At 49.4% G+C, this 21,190-nt stretch overlaps 1 protein-coding gene across 1 annotated transcript in view; it reads left to right on the top strand.

Annotated features, from left to right (window-relative positions):
* LOC127914921 (neuropilin-2-like) overlaps positions 1-21,190 on the top strand; it is a 403,275-nt gene that overhangs the window by 340,645 nt on the left and 41,440 nt on the right. The window contains exons 14-16 of the mRNA XM_052492709.1: positions 2,133-2,407; positions 4,512-4,608; positions 19,159-19,191. Coding sequence (XP_052348669.1) covers positions 2,133-2,407; positions 4,512-4,608; positions 19,159-19,191 — 405 coding nt within the window. The remainder of the gene's footprint in view (positions 1-2,132; positions 2,408-4,511; positions 4,609-19,158; positions 19,192-21,190) is intronic.

Genomic DNA, 21,190 nt, shown 5'->3' with positions numbered 1-21,190 from the left:
TCCCAAATGGTAGCCTGCTCCCTCTATAACCCTCTATAACCCTGAGTCCCAAATGGTAGCCTGCTCCCTCTATAACCCTCTATAACCCTCTATAACCCTGAGTCCCAAATGGTACCCTGCTCCCTCTATAACCCTCTATAACCCTGAGTCCCAAATGGTATCCTGCTCCCTCTATAACCCTGAGTCCCAAATGGAAGCCTGCTCCCTCTATAACCCTGAGTCCCAAATGGTATCCTGCTCCCTCTATAACCCTGAGTCCCAAATGGTATCCTGCTCCCTCTATAACCCTCTATAACCCTGAGTCCCAAATGGTAGCCTGCTCCATCTATAACCCTGAGTCCCAAATGGTATCCTGCTCCCTCTATAACCTTGAGTCCCCAATGGTATCCTGCTCCCTCTATAACCCTCTATAACCCTCTATAACCCTGAGTCCCAAATGGTAGCCTGCTCCCTCTATAACCCTCTATAACCCTGAGTCCCAAATGGTATCCTGCTCCCTCTATAACCCTGAGTCCCAAATGGTATCCTGCTCCCTCTATAACCCTCTATAACCCTGAGTCCCAAATGACAGCCTGCTCCCTCTATAACCCTGAGTCCCAAATGGTAGCCTGCTCCCTCTATAACCCTCTATAACCCTGAGTCCCAAATGGTATGCTGCTCCCTCTATAACCCTCTATAACCCTCTATAACCCTGAGTCCCAAATGGTAGCCTGCTCCTTCTATAACCCTCTATAACCCTGAGTCCCAAATGGTATCCTGCTCCCTCTATAACCCTGAGTCCCAAATGGTATTCTGCTCCCTCTATAACCCTCTATAACCCTGAGTCCCAAATGACAGCATTCTCCCTCTATAACCCTGAGTCCCAAATGGTAGCCTGCTCCCTCTATAACCCTCTATAACCCTGAGTCCCAAATGGTATCCTGCTCAGTCTATAACCCTCTATAACCCTCTACAACCCTGAGTCCCAAATGGTATCCTGCTCCCTCTATAACCCTCTATAACCCTCTATAACCCTGAGTCCCAAATGGTAGCCTGCTCCCTCTATAACCCTGAGTCCCAAATGGCAGCCTACTCCCTCTATAACCCTCTATAACCCTCTATAACCCTGAGTCCCAAATCGCAGCCTGCTCCCTCTATAACCCTCTATAACCCTGAGTCCCAAATGACAGCCTGCTCCCTCTATTACCCTGAGTCCCAAATGGCAGCCTGCTCCCTCTATAACCCTCTATAACCCTCTATAACCCTGAGTCCCAAATGGTAGCCAGCTCCCTCTATAACCCTGAGTCCCAAATGGTAGCCAGCTCCCTCTATAACCCTGAGTCCCAAATGACAGCCTGCTCCCTCTATAACCCTCTATAACCCTGAGTCCCAAATGGTAGCCAGCTCCCTCTATAACCCTGAGTCCCAAATGACAGCCTGCTCCCTCTATAACCCTCACTGTACCGTCCACATTCCTTCACAGTCCTAGAGACATATCATTTATCCCCTGTACCATTCACATTCCTTCACAGTCCTAGAGACATATCATTTATCCCCTGTACCATTCACATTCCTTCACAGTCCTAGAGACATATCATTTATCCCCTGTACCATTCACATTCCTTCACAGTCCTAGAGACATCATTTATCCCCTGTACCATTCACATTCCTTCACAGTCCTAGAGACATATAATTTATCCCCTGTACCATTCACATTCCTTCACAGTCCTAGAGACATATCATTTATCCACTATACCATCCACATTCCTTCACAGTCCTACAGACATATAATTTATCCCCTGTACCATCCACAGTCCTACAGACATATAATTTATCCCCTGTACCATCCACAGTCCTAGAGACATATAACTTATCCACTGTACCATTCACATTCCTTCACAGTCCTAGAGACATATCATTTATCCCCTGTACCATCCACAGAATCGTCTCAGACAACATCAAAACAAACATTGTGGATGACTGTTATTGCACCACCTGCTTCATGAACGATATAAGTCCCTTTATTTGAATCAATCAACCAATCAATCAATCAATCAATCAATCAATCAATCAACCAATCAATCAATCAATCAATCAATCAATCAATCAATCTGTTTTACTGTCTCTGGTTTCTCTATGTTCCTCTTGTTCAGACGTGGGTAACTTCCTCCACATCGAGGCCAGCCCCAGGACAGAGAGGCAGCGAGCCCGTCTGGTGAGCCCCGCTGTGGGGCCTGAGAGGGGGCCGCTGTGCCTGCTCTTCAACTACCAGCTCCAGGGCCCCGAAAACCAGGGCCTGGGGTCCCTCAGGATCCTCCTCAGAGACAATGACCGGGAGGAGACTCTTCTCTGGGCACTCGGAGGAGACCAGGGGCCCGTGTGGAAGGAGGGACGCACGATTCTGCCCCAGTCACCCAAAGAGTACCAGGTACACAGACATTGATCAACCCAACAGAAACTCCCCAACCCAGTGGGTAAAACTGGTTGAAATGAAATTACTATCAGAGAACCAATTGTGGTTGTAAACTGGTTGTAAAAGCAATTTCAAACTGACAAGGTACGACCCAACTAACTAAAGCTCTATTAACAATTTATCTCTGCATAACTGTCAGTGAGGGTCATTCTTTCTCACGTTCCTCTCCTCTCCGCTCCTCCCTCTCCTCTCCTCTCCTCTCCTCTCCTCTCCTCTCCTCTCCTCTACTCTCCTCTCCTCTCCTCTCCTCTCCTTTCCTCTCTGCTCCTCCCTCTCCTTTCCTCTATGCTCCTCTCTGCTCCTCCCTCTCCTTTCCTCTCTGCTCCTCTCCGCTCCTCTCCTCTCCGCTCCTCCCTCTCCTTTCCTCTCCGCTCCTCCGTCTCCTTTCCTCTCCGCTCCTCTCCGCTCCTCCCGTCTCCTTTCCTCTCTGCTCCTCCCTCTCCTTTCCTCTCTGCTCCTCTCCGCTCCTCCCTCTCCTTTCCTCTCCGCTCCTCTCCGCTCCTCTCTCTCCTTTCATCACCGCTCCTCCGTCTCCTTTCCTCTCCGCTCCTCTCTCTCCTTTCCTCTCCGCTCCTCCGTCTCCTTTCCTCTCCGCTCCTCTCCGCTCCTCTCTCTCCTTTCCTCTCTGCTCCTCCCTCTCCTTTCCTCTCTGCTCCTCTCCGCTCCTCCCTCTCCTTTCCTCACCGCTCCTCCCTCTCCTTTCCTCTCTGCTCCTCTCCGCTCCTCCCTCTCCTCTCCTCTCCTCTCCGCTCCTCCCTCTCCTTTCCTCTCTGCTCCTCTCCGCTCCTCCCTCTCCTTTCCTCTCCGCTCCTCCCTCTCCTCTCCGCTCCTCCCTCTCCTTTCCTCTCTGCTCCTCTCCGCTCCTCCCTCTCCTTTCCTCTCCGCTCCTCCCTCTCCTTTCCTCTCTGCTCCTCTCCGCTCCTCCCTCTCCTCTCCGCTCCTCCCTCTCCTCTCCGCTCCTCCCTCTCCTTTCCTCTCTGCTCCTCCTTCTCCTTTCCTCTCTGCTCCTCTCCGCTCCTCCCTCTCCTTTCCTCTCTGCTCCTCTCCGCTCCTCCCTCTCCTTTCCTCTCTGCTTCTCTCCGCTCCTCCCTCTCCTTTCCTCTCTGCCCCTCTCCGCTCCTCCCTCTCCTCTCCTCTCTGCTCCTCTATCCCTCCGCTCCTCCCTCTCCTCTCCTCTCTGCTTCTCTCCGCTCTCCTCCTCCTCTCTCCTCTCTCCCTCCCTCTCCTCTCCTCTCCTCTCCTCTCCTCTCCTCTCTCTCTCTCTCCTCTCCTCTCCTCTCCTCTCCTCTCCTCTCCTCTCCTCTCCTCCCTCTCCTCTCTCCTCTCCTCCCGCTCCTCTCCTCTCTCTCCTCTCCGCTCTCTCCTCCTCTCCTCCCGCTCCTCCTCTCCTCTCTCTCCTCCCCGCTCCTCTCTGCTCCTCTCACGCTCCGCTCCTCGCTGCTCCGCTCCTCTCTTCTCCTCTCCTCCCTCTCCTGTCCTCTCACATCCTCTCCTCTTCACTCCTCTCACATCCTCTCCTCGTCACTCCTCTCACGCTCCTCTCTGCTCCGCTCCTCTCTTCTCCTCTCCTCCTCTCCTCTCCTCTCCTCTCCTCTCCTCTCCTCTCCTCTCCTCTCCTCTCCTCTCCTCTTCACTCCTCTCACATCCTCTCCTCTTCACTCCTCTCACGCTCCTCTCTGCTCCGCTCCTCTCTTCTCCTCTCCTCCCTCTCCTCTCCTCTCATCCTCTCCTCTTCACTCCTCTCACATCCTCTCCTCTTCACTCCTCTCACGCTCCTCTCTGCTCCGCTCCTCTCTGCTCCGCTCCTCTCTTCTCCTCTCCTCCCTCTCCTCTCCTCTCACATCCTCTCCTCTTCACTCCTCTCACATCCTCTCCTCTGTCTCCTCTCCTCTCACGCTCCTCTCTCCTCTCTCTCCTCTCTCTGCTCCTCTCCTCTCCTCTCCTCTCCTCTCCTCTCCTCTCCTCTCCTCTCCTCTCCTCTCCTCTCCTCTCCTCTCACATCCTCTCCTCTTCACTCCTCTCACGCTCCTCTCCTCTTCTCTCTGCTCCTCTTTGTCAGGTGGTGATTGAGGGTTACTTTGAGCACGGAAACAGAGGACACATCTGGATAGACAACATTCACATGAGCTCTAGTACAGAGCTGGAACAGTGCACACGTAAGTCCTCCACACCTAAACCTAAACCTCACTGCTCTGTCTGTCTGGGAGGGGCAGGCTGGCTGAAGTACAGCAAAGCACAGTCAGGGAACCAGACAGTCAAAGGACCCTTGCCAAATATTTTCTGTCTCCTGAGGGGGACTAGGTTTTGTCGTGCCCTCTTCACAACCGTCTTGGTGTGTTTGGACCATGTTAGTTTGTTGGTGATGTGGACACCAAGGAACTTGAAGCTCTCAACCTGCTCCACTACAGCCCCGTCGATGAGAGTGAGGGCGTGCTCGGTTCTCTTTTTCCTTTAGTCCACAATCATCTCCTTTGTCTTGATCACGTTGAGGGAGAGGTTGTTGTCCTGGCACACCCGACCAGGTCTCTGACCTCCTCCCTATAGGGTGCCTCATTGTTGTCGGTGATTAGGCCTACCACTGTTGTCACATCAGCAAACTTAATGATTGTGTTGGAGCGGTGTTTGGCCATGCAGTGGGTGAACAGGGAGTACGGGAGGGGACTAAGTACACACCCCTGAGGGGCCCCAGTGTTGAGGATCAGCGTGGCAGATGTGTTGTTGACTACCCTTAGTCAATGATGTGTTGTTGACTACCATTAGTCAATGATGTGTTATTGCCTACCATTAGTCAATGATGTGTTATTGCCTACCATTAGTCAATGATGTGTTATTGCCTACCATTAGTCAATGATGTGTTATTGCCTACCATTAGTCAATGATGTGTTGTTGACTACCATTAGTCAATGATGTGTTATTGCCTACCATTAGTCAATGATGTGTTATTGCCTACCATTAGTCAATGATGTGTTATTGCCTACCATTAGTCAATGATGTGTTATTGCCTACCATTAGTCAATGATGTGTTATTGCCTACCATTAGTCAATGATGTGTTATTGCCTACCATTAGTCAATGATGTGTTATTGCCTACCCTTAGTCAATGATGTGTTATTGCCTACCATTAGTCAATGATGTGTTATTGCCTACCATTAGTCAATGATGTGTTATTGCCTACCATTAGTCAATGATGTGTTATTGCCTACGCTTAGTCAATGAACAGCATTCTCAAATAAATGCTCCTTTTGTCCAGGTGGGAAAGGGCAGGGTGCGATTGAGATTGTATCATTTGTGGATCTGTTGAGGCGGTATGCGAATTGGAGTGGGTCTAGGGTTTCTGGGAGGATGCTGTTGACGTGAGCCATGACCAGCCTTTCAAAGCACTTCATGGCTACAGACGTGAGAACTAATCATTTAGACATGTTACCTTCTTTTCCTTGGAACTTGGGACTATGGTGGTCTGCTTAAAACATGTTGGTATTACAGACTCAGTCAGAGAGTGGTTGAAAATGTCAGTGAAGACACTTGCCAGTTGGTTCGTGCATGCTTTGAGTACACGTCCTGGTAATCCGTCTGGCCCAGCGGCTTTGTGAATGTTGACCTGTTTTAAGGTCATGTTCACATCGGCTACCGAGAGCGTGATCACACAGTCGTTCAGAACAGCTGGAGCTCTCATGCATGGTTCAGTGTTGCTTGTCTCGAAGGGAGCATGGAAGGCATTTAGCTCGTCTGGTAGTCTACCACTCTCTCTCTACCTTTCTCCTTTTCTCTCTCTCTCTCTTACTCTCCCTTTATCTCTGCTTTATCTCTCTCTCTCTCTCTCTCTCTCTCTCTCTCTCTCTCTCTCTCTCTCTCTCTCTCTCTCACTCTCTTTCTCTCTGCTCTCTCTCTCTTCTCTCTCTCTCTCTCTCTCTCTCTCTCTCTCTCTCTCTCTCTCTCTCTCTCTCTCTCTCTCTCTCTCTCTCTCTCTCTCTCTTCTCTCTCTCCCCATTTTCTCAGAGATATCTTCTCTCTCTCTCTTATCTCTCCTTTATCTCTCATCAGTTTAATCAGAGATATCTCATCTCTCTCTTTCTCTCTCCAGAGATATCTGGGGGGTGCAGCTTCTCCAGAGATATCTCTCTCATCCTCAGAGATATCTGGGGGTTCTCCCTTTGCAGCTCATCTCTCTTCTCTCTCTCCTCTCTCACTCTTTCTCTTCATTAAATTCAGAAATCTGGGGGGATACAGAGATATCTGGGGGGGGGGGCATCTCATCAGTTTAATACATCTCATCAGTTTAATACAGAGATATCTGGGGGGGGGTGCATCTCATCAGTTTAATACAGAGATATCTGGGGGGGGTGCATCTCATCAGTTTAATACAGAGATATCTGGGGGGTGCATCTCATCAGTTTAATACAGAGATATCTGGGGGGTGCATCTCATCAGTTTAATACAGAGATATCTAAGCCAGAGGGGGGTGCAGCTCATCAGTTTAATAATCCAGAGATATCTGGGGGGGGTGCATCTCATCAGTTCAATACAGAGATATCTGGGGGGTGCATCTCATCAGTTTAATACAGAGATATCTGGGGGGGGTGCATCTCATCAGTTTAATACAGAGATATCTGGGGGGGGTGATATCTGGGGGGTGCATCTCATCAGTTTAATACAGAGATATCTCAGTTTAATACAGAGGGGTGCATCTCATCAGTTTAATACAGAGATATCTGGGGGGTGCATCTCATCAGTTTAATCAGATTTAAGTGCATCTCATCAGTTCAATACAGAGATATCTGGGGGTGCATCTCATCAGTTTAAGACAGAGATATCTGGGGGGGATGCATCTCATCAGTTTAAGCCAGAGATAGATCTATCAGTTTAATACAGAGGGGGTGCATCTCATCAGTTTAAGCCAGAGATAGAGATCATCTACAGAGGGGGGGTGCATCTCATCAGTTTAATACAGAGATATCTGCATCTCATCAGGGAGATATGCATCTCATCAGTTTCAAAGATATCAGTTTATCAGTTTACAGAGATATCTGGGGGGTGCATCTCATCAGTTTCAGAGATATCAGTTTCAATAGCCAGAGATATCTGGGGGATGCATCTCATCAGTTTAATACAGAGATATCTGGGGGGGGTGCATCTCATCAGTTTAATACAGAGATATCTCAGGGATATCTGGGGGGTGCATCTCATCAGTTTAATACAGAGATATCTGGGGGGGTGCATCTCATCAGTTTAATACAGAGATATCTGGGGGGTGCATCTCATCAGTTTAATACAGAGATATCTGGGGGGTCAGCAGAGATATGCATCTCATCAGTTTAATACAGAGATATCTGGGGGGGTGCATCTCATCTACAGAGATATCAGTCAGTTTAATACAGAGATATCTGGGGGTGCATCTCATCAGTTTAAGCCAGAGATATCTGGGGGGGGGGTTTAATACAGAGATATCTGGGGGTGCATCTCATCAGTTTAAGCCAGAGATATCTGGGGGGTGCATCTCATCAGTTTAATACAGAGATATCTGGGGGTGCAGCTCATCAGTTTTTAAGTGCATCTCATCAGTTTAATACAGAGATATCTGGGGGGTGCATCTCATCAGTTTAATACAGATAGATATCTACAGAGGGGGGTGCATCTCATCAGTTTAATACAGAGATATCTGGGGGGTCAGTTTAATACAGAGATATCATCTCATCAGTTTAAGACAGAGATATCTGGGGGGGGGTGTTTAATCTCATCAGTTTAATACAGAGATATCTGGGGGTGCATCTCATCAGTTTAAGCCAGAGATATCTGGGGGGGATGCATCTCATCAGTTTAAGACAGAGATATCTGGGGGGTGTTCTCATCAGTTTACAGAGATAGTGCATCTCATCATCTACAGAGATATCTGGGGGTGCATCTCATCAGTTTAAGCCAGAGATATCTGGGGGGTGCATCTCATCAGTTTAAGCCAGAGATATCTGGGGGGGATGCATCTCATCAGTTTAAGACAGAGATACCTGGGGGATGGGGGATATGCATCTCATCCCAGAGATATCTGGGGGGTGCATCTCATCAGTTTGATATCATCCATCTTTCCTTCTTGATGGAAGAAGGAAAGATGAGATCCATCTTTCCTTCTTGATGGAAGAAGGAAAGATGAGACTCTCTCGTCGGTTGTTTTTCTCTAGGCCCACAGGCCTCCCAAGACTCGTCTGAAGGTCCCCTGTGCTGAAAAAATGGATGGAAGTAAAGTACATATGGAGACTGTTTAAAATATTAAATACATGTAAAAATAAATATGTTTTCCTGATCTTTCTTATATCGCTCAGATACTTCACAACAAACTTACTTTATATTTTTTCCTTTACATTTTTAGGTTATATTTCATTGGTTTCTGATCCACTCGTTGACATTTTCTTGTGTCAGCAGGTCACACATTTTTCTGTTAGGACACTGGGCTATTTTGCTTAATAGATACAGGAGTTTTTCCAAATTTGATTTGTGTTTCATTTCTTTGTGGATCTGTGTAATTTAAGGGAATAATGTGTCTCTTTTTGTTTTCTCACGATTTGGTTGGGTCTAATTGTGTTGCTGTTGGGCATCGCTTTCCTTTAGTTGGTTGTGGAATTTAACAGCTCTTTTCTGGACTTATATAATTCTGCTCTACGTGCATTATTTGGGGTTTTTGCTTTGTACTCTGGGGATTTGTTGCTATTTGTGAACTATTGGTTGGTGAGTGGATCCCAGACCTCATAGCCATGGAGAGTAATTTAACTTCAATGCCTTGCAACACTCCTTCCGTGGTCTCCACCTGCTCTTAAACGCTAGTTAAACCAAATGCATGCTTTTCAACCGTTCGCTGCCTGCACCCGCACGCCCGACTAGAATTACCACCCTGGATGGTTCCGACCTTGAATATGTGGACATCTATAAGTACCTAGGTGTCTGGCTGGACTGCAAACTCTCCTTCCAGACTCATATCAAACATCTCCAATCGAAAATCAAATCTAGAGTCGGCTTTCTATTCCGCAACAAAAGCCTCCTTCACTCACGCCGCCAAACTTACCCTAAAACTGACCATCCTACCGATCCTCGACTTCGGCGATGTCATTTAGAAAATAGCTTCCAATACTCTACTCAGCAAACTGGATGCAGTTTATCACAGTGCCATCCGTTTTGTCACCAAATCACCTTATACCACCCACCACTGCGACCTGTATGCTCTAGTCGGCTGGCCCTCGCTACAAGTTCGTCGCCAGACCCACTGGATCCAGGTCATCTACAAGTCCATGCTAGGTAAAGCTCCGCCTTATCTCAGTTCACTGGTCACGATGGCAACACCCACCCTTAGCACGCGCTCCAGCATGTATCTCACTGATCATCCCTAAAGCCAACACCTCATTTGGCCGCCTTTCCTTCTAGTTCTCTGCTGCCTGTGACTGGTACGAATTGCAAAAATCTCTGAAGTTGGAGAATTTTATCTCCCTCACTAACTTTAAACATCATCTATCTGAGCAGCTAACTGATCGCTGCAGCTGTACATAGTCCATCTGTAAATAGCCCGTCCAATCTACCTACCTCATCCCCATACTGTTTTTATTTTATTTATTTTTCTGCTCTTTTGCCCACCAGTATCTCTACTTGCACATCATCATCTGCTCATTTATCACTCCAGTGTTAATGTGCTGAATTGTAATTATTCACTACTATGGCCTGTTTATTGCCTACCTCCTCGCGCCTTTTGCACACAATGTATATAGATTATTTTTTTCTACTATGTTATTGGCTTGTTAATTGTTTACTCCACGTGTAACTCTGTGTTGTCTGTTCACACTGCTTTGCTTTATCTTGGTCAGGTCGTAGTTGCAAATGAGAACTTGTTCTCAACTGGCCTACCTGGTTAAATGAAGGTGTTCTCAACTAGCCTACCTGGTTAAATAAAGGTGAAATAAAAAAACAAAATAAAAAAATGATTTAGGTATTTTTAGTCCTAATTGGTATGTAGAATTTTGTGTTCCTTTTGATGGCATAGAAGAGGCCCTTCTTGCCTTGTCTCTTAGATCGTTCACAGCTTTGTGGAAGTTACCTGTGGCGCTGATGTTTAGGCCGAGATAGGTGTAATTCTGGGAGTCTCCCTGGTCTGGGAGGGTGTCTCGTTGGTCTGGGAGGGTGTCTCCCTGTTCTGGGAGGGTGTCTCGCTGGTCTGGGAGGGTGTCTCGTTGGTCTGGGAGGGTGTCTCCATGTTCTGGGAGGGTGTCTCCATGTTCTGGGAGGGTGTCTCGCTGGTCTGGGAGGGTGTCTCCCTGGTCTGGGAGGGTGTCTCCATGTTCTGGGAGGGTGTCTCCATGTTCTGGGAGGGTGTCTCGCTGGTCTGGGAGGGTGTCTCGCTGTTCTGGGAGGGTGTCTCCCTGGACCCGGAGGGTGTCTCGCTGGTCTGGGAGGGTGTCTATTGTTCCTATGTGAGGTGCTTGTGCTCTCTCTCACACACACACACTCTCTCACGATCTCTCTCCCTTTCTCTCACACTCTCTGTTAAGTTCACACCGGAGAAAAAGAAGAAGGAAAGATCTACTAGAAAGTAGGCCACAAAACGCCCCTGGGCTTCCATCCTAATCTATGTTTCAATTCATCCTTCTTCCTCTCCTCCTTCTCTTCTCTCTCTCCTCCTTCTATTCGTCCTCTCCTCCCTCTCTCCACCTTCTCTCCTCCCTCTCTTCCTTCTCTCCCTCTTCTCCCTCTCCCCCTTCTCTGCTCCCTCTTATTCCTCTCCTCCCTCCTTCTCTTCTCCTACTCCTCTTCTCCCTCTCTTCCTTCTCTCCTCCTTCTCTCCTCCTCCTCCTCTTCTCCCTCTGCTCCATCTCTCCTCCCTCTCTTGTTCTTCCCTTCTCTCCTCCTTCTCTCCTCCTCCTCCTCTTCTCCCTCTCTTCCTTCTCTCCTCCTTCTCTCCTCCTCCTCTTCTCCCTCTCCCTCTCTTTTTTTATGGTAAACAGAGAGGAGACTGCTGTCAGAAGAAATTACTAGACAGACTCACTCCCTGCCAGATGCAGTACAGGAGGGTTAATTATTGACACGGACATCAGGCAACCCAGTCAGTCAGTCAGTCAGTCAGCCTGCCAAGAGAACCCTGTCTCTGTCGCTGTCGCTGTCTCTGTCTCTGTCTCTGTCTCTGTCTCTGTCTCTGTCTCTGTTGGTTAATTTTCTCAACATTCCATAATCCCAACCGTTCTGATTAAGCCTTCTATGTTCCTTCTATGTTCCCTCATCCCCTCCCCCACCCCCATCTTCCTCTCTCCTCTCAGTCTCATCTTCCTCTCTCTTCTCAGTCTCATATCCCTCTCTCCTCTCAGTCTCACATTCCTCTCTCCTCTCACTCTCACCTTCTCCTCTCAGTCTCATCTTCCTCTCTCTTCTCAGTCTCATCTCCCTCTCTCCTCTCAGTCTCATCTTCCTCTCTCCTCTCAGTCTCATCTTCCTCTCTCCTCTCACTCTCACCTTCTCCTCTCAGTCTCATCTTCCTCTCTCTTCTCAGTCTCATCTCCCTCTCTCCTCTCAGTCTCATCTCCCTCTCTCCTCTCAGTCTCACCTTCCTCTCTCCTCTCAGTCTCATCTTCCTCTCTCCTCTCAGTCTCATCTTCCTCTCTCCTCTCACTCTCACCTTCTCCTCTCAGTCTCATCTTCCTCTCTCCTCTCAGTCTCATCTTCCTCTCTCCTCTCAGTCTCATCTTCCTCTCTCCTCTCAGTCTCATCTTCCTCTCTCTTCTCAGTCTCATCTTCCTCTCTCCTCTCAGTCTCACCTCCCTCTCTCCTCTCAGTCTCATCTTCTTCTCTCTCAGTCTCACCTTCCTCTCTCCTCTCAGTCTCATCTTCTTCTCTCCTCTCAGTCTCACCTCCCTCTCTCAGTCTCATCTCCCTCTCTCCTCTCAGTCTCATCTTCCTCTCTCCTCTCAGTCTCATCTCCCTCTCTCCTCTCAGTCTCATCTCCCTCTCTCCTCTCAGTCTCATCTTCTTCTCTCTCAGTCTCACCTTCCTCTCTCCTCTCAGTCTCATCTCCTTCTCTCCTCTCAGTCTCATCTTCTTCTCTCTCAGTCTCACCTTCCTCTCTCCTCTCAGTCTCATCTTCTTCTCTCCTCTCAGTCTCACCTTCTTCTCTCCTCTCAGTCTCATCTCCCTCTCTCCTCTCAGTCTCACCTTCTCCTCTCAGTCTCATCTTCCTCTCTCCTCTCAGGCTCATCTCCCTCTCTCCTCTCAGTCTCACCTTCTCCTCTCAGTCTCATCTTCCTCTCTCCTCTCAGGCTCATCTCCCTCTCTCCTCTCAGTCTCATCTCCCTCTCTCCTCTCAGTCTCATCTTCTCCTCTCAGTCTCACCTTCTCCTCTCAGTCTCATCTCCTTCTCTCCTCTCAGTCTCACCTTCTCCTCTCAGTCTCACCTTCTCCTCTCAGTCTCATCTCCTTCTCTCCTCTCAGTCTCATCTCCTTCTCTCCTCTCAGTCTCACCTCCTTCTCTCCTCTCAGTCTCACCTTCTCCTCTCAGTCTCATCTCCTTCTCTCCTCTCAGTCTCATCTCCCTCTCTCCTCTCAGTCTCATCTCCTTCTCTCCTCTCAGTCTCATCTTCCTCTCTCCTCTCAGTCTCATCTTCCTCTCTCCTCTCAGTCTCACTTTCCTCTCTCCTCTCAGTCTCACCTTCCTCTCTCCTCTCAGTCTCATCTCCCTCTCTCCTCTCAGTCTCACCTTCTCCTCTCAGTCTCACCTTCTCTCTCAGTCTCATATTCTTCTCTCTCAGTCTCATCTTCCTCTCTCCTCTCAGTCTCACTTTCCTCTCTCCTCTCAGTCTCACCTTCCTCTCTCCTCTCAGTCTCATCTCCCTCTCTCCTCTCAGTCTCACCTTCTCCTCTCAGTCTCACCTTCTCCTCTCAGTCTCATATTCTTCTCTCTCAGTCTCACCTTCCTCTCTCCTCTCAGTCTCATCTCCCTCTCTCCTCTTAGTCTCACCTTCTCCTCTCAGTCTCATCTCCCTCTCTCCTCTCAGTCTCATCGTCCTCTCTCCTCTCAGTCTCATCTTCCTCTCTCCTCTCAGTCTCACTTTCCTCTCTCCTCTCAGTCTCATCTTCTTCCTTCCTCTCAGTCTCACCTTCTCCTCTCAGTCTCACCTTCTCCTCTCAGTCTCACCTTCCTCTCTCCTCTCAGTCTCATCTCCCTCTCTCCTCTCAGTCTCACCTTCTCCTCTCAGTCTCACCTTCTCCTCTCAGTCTCATCCTCCTCTCTCCTCTCAGTCTCATCCTCCTCTCTCCTCTCAGTCTCATGTTCTTCTCTCTTCTCAGTCTCACCTTCCTCTCTCTTCTCAGTCTCACCTCCCTCTCTCCTCTCAGTCTCACCTTCTCCTCTCAGTCTCATCTCCCTCTCTCCTCTCAGTCTCATAATATTCTCTCTCAGTCTCACCTTCCTCTCTCCTCTCAGTCTCATCTCCCTCTCTCCTCTCAGTCTCATCTTCCTCTCTCCTCTCAGTCTCATCTTCCTCTCTCCTCTCACTCTCACCTTCTCCTCTCAGTCTCATCTTCCTCTCTCTTCTCAGTCTCATCTCCCTCTCTCCTCTCAGTCTCATCTCCCTCTCTCCTCTCAGTCTCATCATCCTCTCTCCTCTCAGTCTCACCTTCCTCTCTCCTCTCAGTCTCACCTTCCTCTCTCCTCTCAGTCTCATCTTCCTCTCTCCTCTCAGTCTCACCTCCCTCTCTCCTCTCAGTCTCACCTTCCTCTCTCCTCTCAGTCTCATCTTCCTCTCTCCTCTCAGTCTCATCTTCCTCTCTCCTCTCACTCTCACCTTCTCCTCTCAGTCTCACCTTCTCCTCTCAGTCTCACCTTCTCCTCTCAGTCTCATCTTCCTCTCTCCTCTCAGTCTCATCTTCCTCTCTCCTCTCAGTCTCATCTTCCTCTCTCCTCTCAGTCTCATCTCCCTCTCTCCTCTCAGTCTCATCTTCTTCTCTCCTCTCAGTCTCACCTCCCTCTCTCCTCTCAGTCTCATCTTCTTCTCTCCTCTCAGTCTCACCTCCCTCTCTCAGTCTCATCTCCCTCTCTCCTCTCAGTCTCATCTTCCTCTCTCCTCTCAGTCTCACCTTCTTCTCTCCTCTCAGTCTCATCTCCCTCTCTCCTCTCAGTCTCACCTTCTCCTCTCAGTCTCACCTTCTTCTCTCCTCTCAGTCTCATCTCCCTCTCTCCTCTCAGTCTCACCTTCTCCTCTCAGTCTCATCTTCCTCTCTCCTCTCAGGCTCATCTCCCTCTCTCCTCTCAGTCTCATCTCCCTCTCTCCTCTCAGTCTCATCTTCTCCTCTCAGTCTCACCTTCTCCTCTCAGTCTCATCTCCTTCTCTCCTCTCAGTCTCACCTTCTCCTCTCAGTCTCACCTTCTCCTCTCAGTCTCATCTCCTTCTCTCCTCTCAGTCTCATCTCCCTCTCTCCTCTCAGTCTCACCTTCTCCTCTCAGTCTCATCTCCTTCTCTCCTCTCAGTCTCATCTCCCTCTCTCCTCTCAGTCTCATCTCCTTCTCTCCTCTCAGTCTCATCTTCCTCTCTCCTCTCAGTCTCATCTTCCTCTCTCCTCTCAGTCTCACTTTCCTCTCTCCTCTCAGTCTCACCTTCCTCTCTCCTCTCAGTCTCATCTCCCTCTCTCCTCTCAGTCTCACCTTCTCCTCTCAGTCTCACCTTCTCTCTCAGTCTCACCTTCCTCTCTCCTCTCAGTCTCATCTCCCTCTCTCCTCTTAGTCTCACCTTCTCCTCTCAGTCTCATCTCCCTCTCTCCTCTCAGTCTCATCTTCCTCTCTCCTCTCAGTCTCATCTTCCTCTCTCCTCTCACTCTCACCTTCTCCTCTCAGTCTCATCTTCCTCTCTCTTCTCAGTCTCACCTTCTCCTCTCAGTCTCACCTTCTCCTCTCAGTCTCACCTTCCTCTCTCCTCTCAGTCTCATCTCCCTCTCTCCTCTCAGTCTCACCTTCTCCTCTCAGTCTCACCTTCTCCTCTCAGTCTCATCCTCCTCTCTCCTCTGTCTCATCCTCCTCTCTCCTCTCAGTCTCATGTTCTTCTCTCTTCTCAGTCTCACCTCCTCTCTCTTCTCAGTCTCACCTCCCTCTCTCCTCTCAGTCTCACCTTCTCCTCTCAGTCTCATCTCCCTCTCTCCTCTCAGTCTCATATTATTCTCTCTCAGTCTCATCTTCCTCTCTCCTCTCACTCTCACCTTCTCCTCTCAGTCTCATCTTCCTCTCTCTTCTCAGTCTCATCTCCCTCTCTCCTCTCAGTCTCATCTCCTCTCTCCTCTCAGTCTCATCATCCTCTCTCCTCTCAGTCTCACCTTCCTCTCTCCTCTCAGTCTCACCTTCCTCTCTCCTCTCAGTCTCATCTTCCTCTCTCCTCTCAGTCTCACCTCCCTCTCTCCTCTCAGTCTCACCTTCCTCTCTCCTCTCAGTCTCATCTTCCTCTCTCCTCTCAGTCTCATCTTCCTCTCTCCTCTCACTCTCACCTTCTCCTCTCAGTCTCATCTCCCTCTCTCCTCTCAGTCTCACCTTCTCCTCTCAGTCTCATCTTCCTCTCTCTTCTCAGTCTCATCTCCCTCTCTCCTCTCAGTCTCATCTTCCTCTCTCCTCTCAGTCTCAACTCCTCTCTCCTCTCAGTCTCATCTTCTTCTCTCTCAGTCTCACCTTCCTCTCTCCTCTCAGTCTCATCTTCTTCTCTCCTCTCAGTCTCACCTCCCTCTCTCAGTCTCATCTCCCTCTCTCCTCTCAGTCTCATCTTCCTCTCTCCTCTCAGTCTCACCTTCTTCTCTCCTCTCAGTCTCATCTCCCTCTCTCCTCTCAGTCTCACCTTCTCCTCTCAGTCTCATCTTCCTCTCTCCTCTCAGTCTCATCTCCCTCTCTCCTCTCAGTCTCACCTTCTCCTCTCAGTCTCATCTTCCTCTCTCCTCTCAGGCTCATCTCCCTCTCTCCTCTCAGTCTCATCTCCTCTCTCCTCTCAGTCTCATCTTCTCCTCTCAGTCTCACCTTCTCCTCTCAGTCTCATCTCCCTCTCTCCTCTCAGTCTCACCTTCTCCTCTCAGTCTCACCTTCTCCTCTCAGTCTCATCTTCCTCTCTCTTCTCAGTCTCATCTCCTTCTCTCCTCTCAGTCTCATCTCCCTCTCTCCTCTCAGTCTCATCTTCCTCTCTCCTCTCAGTCTCATCTCCTTCTCTCCTCTCAGTCTCATCTCCCTCTCTCCTCTGAGTCTCATCTCCTTCTCTCCTCTCAGTCTCATCTTCCTCTCTCCTCTCAGTCTCATCTTCCTCTCTCCTCTCAGTCTCACCTTCCTCTCTCCTCTCAGTCTCATCTCCCTCTCTCCTCTCAGTCTCACCTTCTCCTCTCAGTCTCACCTTCTCCTCTCAGTCTCATATTCTTCTCTCTCAGTCTCACCTTCCTCTCTCCTCTCAGTCTCATCTCCCTCTCTCCTCTTAGTCTCACCTTCTCCTCTCAGTCTCATCTCCCTCTCTCCTCTCAGTCTCATCGTCCTCTCTCCTCTCAGTCTCATCTTCCTCTCTCCTCTCAGTCTCACTTTCCTCTCTCCTCTCAGTCTCATCTTCTTCTCTCCTCTCAGTCTCACCTTCTCCTCTCAGTCTCACCTTCTCCTCTCAGTCTCACCTTCCTCTCTCCTCTCAGTCTCATCTCCCTCTCTCCTCTCAGTCTCACCTTCTCCTCTCAGTCTCACCTTCTCCTCTCAGTCTCATCCTCCTCTCTCCTCTCAGTCTCATCCTCCTCTCTCCTCTCAGTCTCATGTTCTTCTCTCTTCTCAGTCTCACCTTCCTCTCTCTTCTCAGTCTCACCTCCCTCTCTCCTCTCAGTCTCACCTTCTCCTCTCAGTCTCATCTCCCTCTCTCCTCTCAGTCTCATAATATTCTCTCTCAGTCTCACCTTCCTCTCTCCTCTCAGTCTCATCTCCCTCTCTCCTCTCAGTCTCATAATATTCTCTCTCAGTCTCACCTTCCTCTCTCCTCTCAGTCTCATCTCCCTCTCTCCTCTCAGTCTCACCTTCTCCTCTCAGTCTCACCTTCTCCTCTCAGTCTCATCTTCCTCTCTCCTCTCAGTCTCATCTCCCTCTCTCCTCTTAGTCTCACCTTCTCCTCTCAGTCTCACCTTCCTCTCTCCTCTCAGTCTCATCTCCTTCTCTCTTCTGAGTCTCACCTTCTCCTCTCAGTCTCATCTCCCTCTCTCCTCTCAGTCTCACCTTCTCCTCTCAGTCTCATCTCCCTCTCTCCTCTCAGTCTCATCTTCTCCTCTCAGTCTCACCTTCCTCTCTCCTCTCAGTCTCATCTCCCTCTCTCCTCTCAGTCTCACCTTCTCCTCTCAGTCTCATCTCCCTCTCTCCTCTCAGTCTCATATTATTCTCTCTCAGTCTCACCTTCCTCTCTCCTCTCAGTCTCATCTCCCTCTCTCCTCTTAGTCTCACCTTCTCCTCTCAGTCTCATCTTCCTCTCTCCTCTCAGTCTCATCATCCTCTCTCCTCTCAGTCTCATCTTCCTCTCTCCTCTCAGTCTCACTTTCCTCTCTCCTCTCAGTCTCACCTTCCTCTCTCCTCTCAGTCTCATCTCCCTCTCTCCTCTCAGTCTCACCTTCTCCTCTCAGTCTCACCTTCTCCTCTCAGTCTCACCTCCCTCTCTCCTCTCAGTCTCATATTATTCTCTCTCAGTCTCACCTTCCTCTCTCCTCTCAGTCTCATCTTCTTCTCTCCTCTCAGTCTCACCTCCCTCTCTCAGTCTCATCTTCTTCTCTCCTCTCAGTCTCACCTCCCTCTCTCAGTCTCATCTTCTTCTCTCCTCTCAGTCTCACCTCCCTCTCTCAGTCTCATCTTCTTCTCTCCTCTCAGTCTCACCTCCCTCTCTCAGTCTCATCTTCCTCTCTCCTCTCAGTCTCACCTTCTCCTCTCAGTCTCATCTCCCTCTCTCTTCTCAGTCTCATCTTCCTCTCTCCTCTCAGTCTCACCTTCCTCTCTCCTCTCAGTCTCATCTCCCTCTCTCCTCTCAGTCTCACCTTCCTCTCTCCTCTCAGTCTCATCTCCCTCTCTCCTCTCAGTCTCACCTTCCTCTCTCCTCTCAGTCTCATCCTCCTCTCTCCTCTCAGTCTCATCTCCCTCTCTCCTCTCAGTCTCACCTTCTCCTCTCAGTCTCACCTTCTCCTCTCAGTCTCATCTCCTTCTCTCCTCTCAGTCTCACCTTCTCCTCTCAGTCTCATCTCCTTCTCTCCTCTCAGTCTCACCTTCCTCTCTCCTCTCAGTCTCATCTCCCTCTCTCCTCTCAGTCTCACCTTCCTCTCTCCTCTCAGTCTCATCTTCTTCTCTCCTCTCAGTCTCACCTTCTTCTCTCCTCTCAGTCTCACCTCCCTCTCTCCTCTCAGTCTCACCTTCTCCTGTCAGTCTCATCTTCCTCTCTCCTCTCAGTCTCATCTTCCTCTCTCCTCTCAGTCTCATTCTCCCTGTCTCCTCTCAGTCTAATCTTCCTCTCTTAACGAGTCTGGCAGCCATTAGTTCACCCTTATAATACTCACTAAAACACGGCTAACACACTGAGGAAGAATGCCTGTCTGTCCTCTCCTTACCTGATTCCCACTGGGGCCAGTAATTGTTGACGAGTGTCATTCATTACATTTATACCATCATCTGTCCATTTGATTTCTTTATTTGCTAGATTAATAAAAATGTATTCCTTATTTTATCTCTTCCAGAGCCATTCGCTGCATTCCCTCCAGACATGACTGGTGAGTTGTCCTCGTCTTTGACTACTTCCTGTTTCCTGTGCGAACATTTGTCTACTTCCCGTCTGAATGTTTGTTGCTTTCTGCTTGTTTCTCTGTCCAGCTTGCAGTGCACTCTGGTCCATGGACCCACATTTAACTGATTCTATTACCTGATTTAATTTACCTGGTTCTATTTGGTGTCGAACTACACTGAGTGTACAAAACATTAGGAACACCTTCCAAATATTGCGTTGCACCTGCTTTCAACCTCAGAACAGCCTAAATTCTTTGGGGCATTGACTCCACAAGGTGTAGAAAGCGTTCCACAGGGATGCTGGCCCATGTTGACTCCACAAGGTGTAGAAAGTGTTCCACAGGGATGCTGGTCCATGTTGACTCCACAAGGTGTCTAAAGCGTTCCACAGGGATGCTGGCCCATGTTGACTCCACAAGGTGTAGAAAGCGTTCCACAGGGATGCTGGCCCATGTTGACTCCAGGGATGCTGGCCCATGTTGACTCCACAAGGTGTAGAAAGCGTTCCACAGGGATGCTGGCCCATGTTGACTCTACAAGGTGTGGAAAGCGTTCCACAGGGATGCTGGCCCATGTTGACTCTACAAGGTGTGGAAAGCGTTCCACAGGGATGCTGGCCCATGTTGACTCTACAAGGTGTGGAAAGCGTTCCACAGGGATGCTGGTCCATGTTGACTCTACAAGGTGTAGAAAGCGTTCCACAGGGATGCTGGCCCATGTTGACTCCACAAGGTGTCGAAAGCGTTCCACAGGGATGCTGGCCCATGTTGACTCCACAAGGTGTAGAAAGTGTTCCACAGGGATGCTGGTCCATGTTGACTCCAGGGATGCTGGTCCATGTTGACTCCAATGCTTCCCACAGTTGTCAAGTTGGCTGGATGTCCTTTGGGTGGTGGACCATTCTTGGTACCTACTACCATACCCCGTTCAAAGGTACCGACGACCATACCCCGTTCAAAGGTACCGACGACCATACCCCGTTCAAAGGTACCGACTACCATACCCCGTTCAAAGGCACCTACTACCATACCCCGTTCAAAGGTACCGACGACCATACCCGTTCAAAGGTACCTACTACCATACCCGTTCAAAGGTACCTACTACCATACCCCGTTCAGAGGTACCGACGACCATACCCGTTCAAAGGTACCTACTACCATACCCGTTCAAAGGTACCTACTACCATACCCGTTCAGAGGTACCTACTACCATACACCGTTCAAAGGTACCGACGACCATACCCAGTTCAAAGGTACCTACTACCATACCCGTTCAGAGGTACCGACGACCATACCCGTTCAAAGGTACCTACAACCATACCCTGTTCAAAGGTACCTACTACCGTACCCGTTCAAAGGTACCTACTACCATACCCCGTTCAAAGGTACTTACTACCATACCCTGTTCAAAGGTACCTACTACCATACCCCGTTCAAAGGTACCTACTACCGTACCCCGTTCAAAGGTACCTACTACCATACCCCGTTCAAAGGTACCGACGACCGTACCCCGTTCAAAGGTACCATACCACCATACCCCGTTCAAAGGTACTTACTACCATACCCTGTTCAAAGGTACCTACTACCATACCCTGTTCAAGGGTACCTACTACCATACCCCGTTCAAAGGTACCTACTACCATACCCCGTTCAAAGGTACCTACCACCGTACCCTGTTCAAAGGCACCTACTACCATACCCCGCTCAAAGGCACCTACTACCATACCCCGCTCAAAGGCACCTACTACCATACCCTGTTCAAAGGCACCTACTACCATACCCCGTTCAAAGGCACCTACTACCATACCCCGTTCAAAGGTACCTTCAGCCGTACCCCATTCAAAGGTACCTACTACCATACCCCGTTCAAAGGTACCTACTACCATACCCTGTTCAAAGGTACCTACTACCATACCCTGTTCAAAAGTACCTACTACCATACCCCGTTCAAAGGCACCTACTACCATACCCCATTCAAGGGTACCTA

This window comes from Oncorhynchus keta, chromosome 34 (assembly GCF_023373465.1).
Source record: "Oncorhynchus keta strain PuntledgeMale-10-30-2019 chromosome 34, Oket_V2, whole genome shotgun sequence".
NCBI classification, from domain to species: domain Eukaryota; kingdom Metazoa; phylum Chordata; class Actinopteri; order Salmoniformes; family Salmonidae; genus Oncorhynchus; species Oncorhynchus keta.
The sequence above is the reverse complement of the archived record's forward strand: the minus strand, read 5'-3'. Positions and strand labels throughout refer to the sequence as shown.